The 10,677-nt window shown below is 23.7% G+C and overlaps 3 protein-coding genes across 5 annotated transcripts; 2 read left to right on the top strand and 1 right to left on the bottom strand.

The window, feature by feature from the left end:
• The first annotated feature begins 555 nt into the window (after positions 1-555).
• Positions 556-2,058, top strand: LOC122720849 (ATP synthase mitochondrial F1 complex assembly factor 2). Its single transcript, XM_043947879.1, has 6 exons — positions 556-613; positions 736-929; positions 1,014-1,124; positions 1,199-1,379; positions 1,458-1,573; positions 1,672-2,058. The coding sequence occupies exons 1-6, from the start codon at positions 556-558 to the stop codon at positions 1,810-1,812; spliced, it is 801 nt and encodes a 266-aa protein (XP_043803814.1). The 3' UTR covers positions 1,813-2,058.
• On the bottom strand, positions 1,884-7,998 carry LOC122721025 (protein eyes shut). The gene is made up of 16 exons (XM_043948206.1): positions 7,935-7,998; positions 6,809-6,980; positions 6,490-6,638; positions 6,186-6,296; positions 5,996-6,103; positions 5,806-5,919; positions 4,778-5,699; positions 4,223-4,694; positions 3,832-4,154; positions 3,531-3,741; positions 3,292-3,443; positions 3,058-3,194; positions 2,738-2,983; positions 2,463-2,657; positions 2,068-2,296; positions 1,884-1,980 (listed from the first exon to the last, which is right to left on the bottom strand). The coding sequence occupies exons 1-16, from the start codon at positions 7,996-7,998 to the stop codon at positions 1,884-1,886; spliced, it is 3,702 nt and encodes a 1,233-aa protein (XP_043804141.1).
• LOC122720847 (SET domain-containing protein SmydA-8-like) lies at positions 7,968-10,587 on the top strand. 3 transcript variants are annotated; one of them, XM_043947878.1, is made up of 7 exons: positions 7,968-8,501; positions 8,954-9,322; positions 9,407-9,541; positions 9,798-9,984; positions 10,129-10,161; positions 10,259-10,332; positions 10,428-10,587. In XM_043947878.1, the coding sequence occupies exons 1-7, from the start codon at positions 8,010-8,012 to the stop codon at positions 10,530-10,532; spliced, it is 1,395 nt and encodes a 464-aa protein (XP_043803813.1). In that variant the 5' UTR covers positions 7,968-8,009; the 3' UTR covers positions 10,533-10,587. The 3 variants fall into 3 exon arrangements, with proteins under 3 accessions (XP_043803813.1, XP_043803812.1, XP_043803811.1); XM_043947877.1 differs by having other exon boundaries at positions 10,066-10,161; positions 10,428-10,586; XM_043947876.1 differs by having other exon boundaries at positions 9,798-10,161.
• The last annotated feature ends 90 nt before the right edge of the window (positions 10,588-10,677 follow it).

The following is a 10,677-nucleotide window of genomic DNA, read 5'->3' as shown; positions in this document are numbered from 1 at the left end:
AATTCGTTCTTCTGTGAAATATATTATCATTTATATAAATATCTTATCTAAATCTTTTTAAATTTTGAAATGTCTTTTATTTTCTTTTTTATATATTATTCAAAAAATAAGATTTAATTATACTTCAGTATATATATTGTTAATTTATTTGTATTAATTTGAATGAATTTTTAAAAGGGCATATATATTTTTATATAAATTTAATTTGATTTTATATTATTATATTTTATAATATTAATATGAATGTATAATTAAAATTAAATAGCATATATAAAATAAAATATTTCTCTAAATAATTTTATTTTTATAATTTATTTTAAATAATTCAAAAAAATAATAAAAAATTTTTTCGATTAATATATTTATTAAATTATTAATAAAATTAATAATTAAAAAAAAATGTATTTATATATTTTATATATCAAATATATTTAATAATAAAATATCTGTAACTGTGATGCTAAATATTATAATTATATTATAAATAGATTGTTAAATGTATGAAAGCGATCAAATAATATTTATGACACAAAGACATTTTAATATATAATAAAAATGCATTATTTTAAATACAAGAAATTTGTTATAACTTTTAATATTGTGAGAAATATGGGTAAAATATGAAGTTTTTATTTTTTTATAATTTTTAACCTACAATTCTATATTTCAGTATTAAAAAATAATATATTTTTAAAATAAAATTAATTTCTATAGAATACATGAATCATTTTTTAGCTACTCTTAAAAGATTTTATCGAAAAACAAATATATTATCAAGCAGTGGAAAGTATGAAATTACACTTGATCAAAGAAAACTCAAAACACCACAAGGAAAAATATTTCAAGTGGATAGTAAACCTTTGGCTTTAGCTATAGCAATTGAATGGGATATGCAGAAACAAATTATTGATAAAAGCAATATGCATTTGGTAAACTTATCTTTTTAAATTAAATATAAATAAAATGTAATTTAATAAACATGATTTAACATATTTGTATATTCAATTTGAAAGACAGCACTTTGTAATACTGTGATAGATAATCCTCACAATCATACAAAAGAAGACATGGTAAATTATATTGTAAGTTCTTTAGAAATGGATACATTATTATTTCATTCAAATGTAAGTATATTATGTATTTTATTTATATATACAATCTAAGATATTTATTAAATAAATAATAAATATATTGTTAGGAAAATGATGAATTACATAAATTACAAACTGAAAATTGGGATCCATTAGTACAATGGTTTTGTGATAATTATAGAGTAAACATGATAAAAACTCAAAGTATAGTAGCCCCTACTATATCTTCAGAAACTAAAATAATATTGACAAGACATTTAATGTCTTATAATTACAGTGCAGTTTATGGTAAATAATTTAATTATATATATTAATTTAATAATGTATAGAAATATTATGAATATTGTTATATTGTTTTATTCATAGGTTTTATGTATGGAGTAGATGCAATCAAATCTGTAATTCTTACACTAGCTACAGCAGAAAGAGTTATTAGTATAAAAGAAGCTGTAAAACAATCACGTTTGGAGGAAAATTATCAAGTATGTGAATCAATTTTTATATTCAAAAATTTATAACATAATGTAATATAATATTTTATAATCTGTTTCTTTTTTATTATTTTACTTTTTGATTGTAGATTTCTCATTGGGGATCTGTAGAATGGTTTCATGATCATAATAAGTATGATTTACAAGCTCGTTTAGCTGCAGCTATTTTATTTGTGCATTTGAATTCTTATTCTGTATCATATCAACCAAAACAAAATAATAAAAATTAATTGAATTCAATATAAAATTTAATTTCATATAATGTATTGAAATAAAATTAAACAATAACATAATATTTTTATTATTTTGAACTATGGCAAGAAATTGGATTAACAGAAGATAATGTTTCTATTGGTATAGAACAGTCAGATCCCATCCAGTCTTTTGTACAAATACAACTGAAATAATTAATTAATTAATATTTTATGTAATTATTAAAAATTGTATTAATTTTTAAAATTACTAAAATTGTATAAATAAGTCACCTATATGTTGCTCCATGATTTAAACATACTGCACCATTTTTACATAAATGATGAATGCATTCATTTCTGTGACATTCACCAATACCACGACCTGTTGCAGGGCTTGAATTGGTTATTGGATAAATAGTGGTTTTTGTACGTAGTTCAATGTCAAATATACAACCAGAAAATCCAGTATGAAGTGGTAAATCATGAGGTAAAGATTCAAAGTTTTTTGATTTGTGTCCACCTAATTTAATAAAAAATTTAAATTTTATTTTAATATATTAGAACTATAAATTGTTCATACAATAATGATTTAATAAGTATTACAAATAATATTTTATTTATAATATTTTAAATTATTCTTTGAATATAAATTTTTTTAAATAACATTAAATTATAAAAATACAAACCAATATAAAGTATTGGTGATACATCGAGTCGAGTCATAGATCCAGCCACTCGTCCAGTTACATTGCCTATGCCATCTACTGCAAGCCATGCATCTCGACCTCTTCTTCCAATTCGAATTGTATATGCTATATTTTTATTCATTGTTGCTCTTGTTGTAGTAATCAAAGGAACATTTGTAAATATTCTTCGTACACCTAATATTTTTAGAAAATATTTTCACAAAATTTCATTGAAAAAGTTTTAAAATATTTAAAATATTAAATTAAATTACTACCTGCTCCTAAATCCCATGTTAACATAATATAACCACGAACGTATGTTATGGAAAGATGATCTGATAAATCTTGATGAGATCCACTTTGTCCTAAATAAGCTATTAAAGATATTTGCTCATAAGTACGCGGTATAAATTTTAATTTCAATTCCATTGTATCTTTTATAGAATTTGAAATTCCATAAGCAACATATGATGAGAATCCAGGTACAAGTATCGAAAATGATGGTCGCATTATAACAGTATCTATAAGTTTAGGATAAAAAATAATTATTTTTTTTGTGAAATAAAATATATAATATATATTTAATATATATTACCTTTTTCACATAAAAGCCCATGAGTTCCAAGTGGACAAACGCAAACAAAACCTGTACCTGGTGAATTGATACAAGTTGCACCCAAAGCGCAAGGATTTTCATCACATGTTGAACGTTCACAAAAAAGACCGGTGTATCTATTTAATTAAGTAATATTTTATTTTATTGTTATGATGTGATTCTATTAATATTAAATTTTTGAAAATGAAAAATTGAATTATAAAAATATTTTACCCGGCTATACATCTACAATGCACAGTATTATTTATTTCGTTACATGCACCAAAATTTTGACATGGATTTGACAAGCATAGAAATGATATGCAATCTTCAATTTGAAATGTTTCAATTGAATCGTGAATAAAATGACGTGATATATCATTCACCTACATTAATAAAGTAAAATATAACTTTAAATTTTTTGAATGTTTCCAAAATATACATTGTTGTACATATATATATTAAAAAAAAACCTTTAGTGAATTCATGCAACCTGTAAATCCCATAGAGACATGGGCAAAATAATGGGAAAATACCAATGGTATACCACCTAAATGTAAATTAGCATGTCGTGGAAGATTTCCACGTAATGGTAAAATTTGTTCTCCATTAACTGCTGTTGTTCCATTTACTAATAAACGAGCTGAACATTTATTGGTTTCATTTTTCATGAAATATTCAAATCTATTTATATATATATATATATATATAAAATAAGAGAATATAATAAACAAATAAAATAAATAATATATTATTATATTTATATTATTTTACCTTGTATCTATGTCTGCTTCATATCCATTATTAATAGGCGAGTCTATTTCACCAAGTAACATAGTTTCAACTCCACAGGAAAATTGAAACTTTAAAGAACCATATTCTAAATATACCAAAGCATATTTTTCATCATCGAAATAAACATGTAATATAATACCATCTTTAAAATGCGTTCTAAGTCTTACAAAAATTTTTAACGTTGCATTATTATCGTTTGAAATTTCTACATCTACATATTGTCTTGCGTAAGATTTTCCATTAAATGCCGCGCGCATTATATTTGGATCAGTTTTACAATTTTTATGATACGAACAATTACACTAAAAATAATTTAAAAAACATTAATGTTTTTTATTATTATAATAATAAAAAAATTTATAATACTTGCATTATTATCGTTGCGTATAGGTGATACTGTGGAATTTGGACATAATATTCCATAACATTTAGGAATGATAGAATTTTCTGAAATTGTTACTGATTCATCTTTTGTTAAAAATTGTTCATCTTCTTTATTGGTAGTATTTATTTGATAGATTTCAAATGTTGGTTTTATAGAGTTATTAATTGTTGCAACTGAAGAAATATTATTAGTAAAAGTAGAACTACTAAATGTAGAACTTTCTGTACTTGAAGATTTTGATAGTTCTTTAGACGACCATTTATCTATTAATGAATAAGATGTAGTTTTTGGCACTTCTATTAGTGATATATTTGAATCCGAGCTTTTATTTTTCCAAAATTCCGTAAAATTTAAAAAAGATGTACTAGTGGAAAATGAAATATTATTAGTTTTAGTTTCTATCATTGTAGGTTCTTCTGTCGTCTTTTTAACAGCTTTAGTTACAATTGTATAATATCTATTGATAATAAAGTATAATGAAATTTTTATTTTTCTTCATTATATTTAGATAATTATTAATAAAATATACATCATTGTTACCTTGTACTTGAAATATATCCTATCGTATTTCCTTCTTCAGAAGATGATGTATCATTGATAAATTTAAATGTTCTACCATCATTCTCTTGATAAATAATTTCAGTTGTATTTGTTTCATTATGAATTAATTTGTGTGTCGAATATTCTGTCTCAATTTTTGACGTTGAAGTCGAATGAATTTCATTTGAAACATTAGGAAATGTTCGAGATTCTAACGAGACCATTTCAGTTTGAGATATCTCTTTACTTGTAACAGGATACATAGTCGAAATATCGGTAATAAATGGAGTACTTTCTACACTGCTTTTGCTAATGTTATTACTAGTATCGGTACTACTACTACTACTACTACTACTACTACTACTACTACTACTACTACTACTACTACTAGTAGTAGTAGTAGTACTACTACTAAAAAAATTAACACCATTTTTATAATTTGAGGTGGTTGTTTCTATAAAAGGGTACCATATTGAATAGAAATGATTGGTACTTTTAAAGGAAGTTGAAGGTTGCGTTTCTATGGAAGTACTCATTGACAATGATGTATCAATTTCTGGCAGTGCCGATGACTTTACAAGTAAAGTAAAAGCAGTACTTCTTTCTTCGTTATCAGTCTCAAATGTTTCTTCGAAAAACGAAGTAGTCGATAAAAAATCATAGATATTGCAAAATGGTCCACTATAAAATATTGGACAAACGCAAGTAAAACTGTTGATACCATCGATACAAGTACCTCCGTTCTCACAATTTGCAAATTTGGATTCACAATCATCATATTTTAATTCACATAATGCACCATGATAATCTGGTACACAATAACAAACATGACGTTCGTCCTCGAATAAGCATACTGCATTATTTTTGCAAGGATTTTCTTCGCAGGGTACAATCGCTTTATCGCAATCTTTACCTGTATATCCTTATGAAGAATTTTTAATATAATATTGAATTCAATAATAATTTAAACATATTTTAAGATAAATCATTTTCTAAATTATTAATAAGAATAAATAATTGTAACTTACCAAACAAACAAGCACAAGTATACGACGCAGGAATATTAATGCAAAGACCACCATTCTTACATGGCAATGTAATACATTCATCGATATCTTCATCACATAATCGACCTGTCCAACCTTTGAAGATTAATTTATTTAAATACTTAAATTGAAACATAGACTATTTAAATTATTTAAAAAAAAAAAGTCATACCTTCAGAACAACGACAAAAGAAAGAAAATCCAGGTCCTTCCATACATTCACCTCCATTTTTACATATTGTATTATTACAAACCGAAGCGTCAATTTCGCAATAATCTCCTAAAAAAGAAATAGTATTAGATGAAGTAGAGTAGAGTTAGATGAAGTATAAAAAAATTTAATTTTTACATATTAATTTTACCTGAATACCCATCAGGACATTGACAAGTAATACCATCGTAATCGAGACAAGTTCCGTTATTTAGACAGGGTTGATTCGAACATTCGCTATATTTTTGCTCGCAGTTTATACCTAAAAATATGTATAATACAATGAAATAATATTTTATTAGTATTGTAATCATATAAAAATATAATTTTCAGTTTTTTTTCCACTTAAATAAGTAGAAAAATAAGTACGCTATTTAATAATTCTCTCTGCTAATATGTCAAGAGATCATTTTCGCATGTGCTATGAAAAGTAAACGAAGGAATCGTGTGATTACCTACAAACCCTTCGGCACAAGTGCAGTTATAAGCAGCAACAGCATCGTTGCATGTTCCTCCGTTTAAACAAGGATTAGACCAACAATCATTCCAATTGATTTCGCAATTGATTCCAGTGTAACCATCGATACAGTAACAAGAATAAGTGCTGTATTATATGTACGAGACGAATAACTAATATATTAATTTTAAATACTTATATAAAATCATCTTTTTTATTCAATTTTTTCTTCTTTTAAACAATAATATAAAAATATAAAAAATAAAATAAAGAATGAAAATTTATTTATTTTGCGTTATAATAATTGATTTATATACCTGTTCATATCTTCTAAACATATTCCGTACATACAAGGATCTCCGCTACAATTCAGACCTCGTGAAAAACTGATCGTTAAGAGGAAAAATATTGCCAGAATAAAAGATTTTTCATTTATAAATTTTTCAATGTTCACCCTTTTATAATACATTTTGAATAAAAATAATAACTCTTATGTACATGTACGTTTGCTATAGATTATTACAAATTTTTATATGAAAAATATACTTATTGACTTATAGAATAAATTTCATAAAAAAAATTTTGATTTATGCGTGAGTATATGTATATGAAACAATATATTTACATATTATTATTTTGATAATTTAGAATTAATTAAAATTTTATTATATCTATTTTTATTTAAAAAATTAAAGTAACATGAACCGCAAATAATACGTCACTCGTCGGTTTATATGTACTTTTTCTCAATGATATTCGAATATGATACATGTATATGTAGATATACTTTAACTGCTATTTGTTATAGGTAGTTGACCACTTGGTAGTCTTAGCAACGGTAGTCTTAGTCTAGTACTATACAACAAACAATAATACTTATCGGTTACGCTTGCGTAAAATTTGCTTCATCAATAATAAATTTTATTCGATTTTAAAAATATTAATGTTTCGAATCGGTGTAATGTAACATTTAATTCGTCTAATAATACAATTGGAATACAATCAGTTTATTAATGAAAGATTAATTCCATTTCTATTTTTATGTCATATAAATAAAACTAAAGTAGTAAAAAATAAAAATATATAAGTAAAATTTTATAAATATGAATTTTATCATTTCATACTTTAATTTTTATGTTTTTTTTAATTGACAATTAAATATAACAACAATGAAGTAACGAATACTAAAATGCAAATATCAGATATGAGATTCCAACTCTATTTTTGACTAAAACTAAGCATACAGACAAACTATTTTCTTCATGTAATAATATCATTATTACATGAATAAAAATATTTTATGTAAATTTTAGTTAATAATTTAATTGATCCTTTCATATTTTAATTAATTGCCTTTATACAAAAATTAATGCAACATATAGATACATAGTATAAATATAATTGCATTATATAATCTGATGATTTTCTTAAGCATATATATACTCTGACAAAATTCTCTAAGATCAGTTGTTAGAATCTTATAAGTGATTTTCTTCAAAGTTATCATTATTGTTTAATATGAATATTCAGGATATAACAGAACCAAAAGAAGTGGAAAAAGTGTTCGTATCTCATTTGAAGGAGAATAAAATCTTCCAGGAACAACAACTATGGACTATTAATTATTCATCGCTGGGCGGTCGTGGTATATTCGCCACTCGAGACATTAAACAAAACGAATTGATCTTCATCGATGCACCTTTGATAATCGGGCCAAAGTGCTTAAATAAACAAACAAAAATGTGCATATGTTGTTACAAGAATGAATGTCCGCTGTTTCCATGTGATAAAGGTTGCGGTTTACCAGTTTGTTCTACTCAATGTGAGAATTCGCCGAACCATGAGAAGGAATGTGAATATCTAAGATCATTGATACCGATTTGCGGTACCGATTGGTGCTTGAATTTACTGTTAGCTATGATACCAATTCGTGGTCTTTTTATGACGAAAATGCAGCGTAAATGTTTGGCCACTCTTCAATATAATAAAAATTTATTTTCAAAATATGAGGTATAATTTATGTTAATAATTTATTTTAATTATATTTATTTTAATATTAATAATCATTTGAAAATAACATTTTTAATAAAAAGAAATTTTTTAAAAGAAAATTAACTTATATAAGCGCGATATGTATATTTGTTTTAATTGTTTGTTTAATTTAAAGAATAAAAGTTAAAGCCAAATTTAAAATTATTGAATTTGTTTTGTATTAATATATTCGTAATAATAAATATTAAAATTTATTTGAAGATTGATAGAAAAAAAAAATTGTGAAATATTATTTATGCAAATAATTCTTAAACTTTTAATACGATACTAATAATTTGATAATCATTATTGATATTAAAATTTTAATAAATAAAATTAATATTCAATAATAAAATTATATAAAATATTTTTTTTACATAATTTAACATTTTTATCTTTTATTATTATGAAATATATTTGTATGCGAAAAGATTGAATTGCTCAAGAAAAATGTGGTGAATTCTCCAAGCGACGAAGATATAGAAATGATGGAACGCATATGCAGAGCTTTTAACACAAATTCATTTGAAACGATTCGTGTTCATGACAAAGACCATTTTACAAATTTACGAGGTCTTTATTCTCTGGGTTCATTGCAAAACCATTGCTGTATACCGAATACAAGACATTATTTCGATGAAGAATTTCGATTATATGTTAGGGCTGCTCTTCCAATTTCTGCTGGAGAGGAGATCACTATGTCCTACACAAGTTTATTTTGGGATACAACATTGCGGCGGCAATTTCTGAACGTGACTAAAAATTTTTCTTGCATATGTAAAAGATGTAGTGATTCTACGGTAATTATATAGATATAATAATTACTTTTAATTTTATAAACATATTAATAATTGAAATATGAGAATATTTTTTAATTATATTAGGAATTTAATTCCAAATTAGGTGCACTTTTGTGTGCATCTGATAAATGTTCTGGAGAATTATTACCAAAAAATCCTCTTAATATGAGAACATCTTGGATTTGTAATAAATGTACCATAACAATAAATCATAGACAGGTATTTAAATATTTATTTAAATTATATTACAAATCATAAAATACATTTTATATATATTTTATTTGCTGTATAATTAATAATTTATTTCATACATCATATATAATTTATACTGTAATTAAGTTTTTATTAATTTATTATTGCTTTCTGTTTTAGAACTAATGCTAATTTAATAAATTTTTACAAATTTTAATTTTAGTTCCATTATTTATAAAATTTAGATTTTATAAATATTTTGTTTTTTACTTTTTATTATTAGATATGTTCGATTCGATCAGGTCTAGCTGCTATTATAAAGGAAATTATATATAAAACACCACGCGAGATCTTTAAGTTTTTACAAAAAGATCTTTCAATTATAGTTCCTCAGAGTAATTATCTTATCATGGATGTGAAATTTCGAATCATTTCATATTATGGCAGAAGTAACGATCTTCAATGGAAAGGTACGAATAATATACGAATGTATTTTATTCAAAATTTATTAATTTATACACTGTACGATACTTTTTTAAACATTATATTAGATTTAAGTGACACTGAGTTGAATATCAAGGCAAATTACTGCAATGATTTACTTTCTGTATTAGATACTTTAAACAGTGGTGATTCTACAAAAAAGGGTAAATATATTTAAAATAAAAATTATAATTATATATTATATTGTCTCATTTATTTTTATATATAGAATATTAAAAATTTTTATTTTTAATATTTTAGGTCTTATTTTATATGAATTATATTGCACAAATCTTGAAAAAATGAAACGATTCGAACAATCAGATATTCAAAAGGTAGATGAAAATTTTATTGCATATTTTTATTATTTATTTGTCGATAGTTTGATATATTTTATATATATTTTATTTTATATTGAATATCTTTTCAGATTGATGAAAATCAACATTTATTAAAAGAAGTAATTAATATATTGCAAAATGATGCTATTTTAGCTGTTAGATTCGAATACGATCAAAAATATTTTAAAAAATAAATTATCGTGTGCAAAAAAATAAAGAAAATATTATCGATAATATAAAATTTAGTTATAATTGTGTAATCAAAAAATTTAAAAGAATAAAAATAATATATAATCTTTAAAATCAAAAAATTATATAATATAATATTTAAAAAAATAT

Source organism: Apis laboriosa, unplaced genomic scaffold (assembly GCF_014066325.1).
Source record: "Apis laboriosa isolate Shangri-la unplaced genomic scaffold, ASM1406632v1 scaffold13_cov153, whole genome shotgun sequence".
In the NCBI taxonomy this organism is placed as follows: domain Eukaryota; kingdom Metazoa; phylum Arthropoda; class Insecta; order Hymenoptera; family Apidae; genus Apis; species Apis laboriosa.
This window is presented reverse-complemented; position numbering and strand designations above follow the sequence as displayed.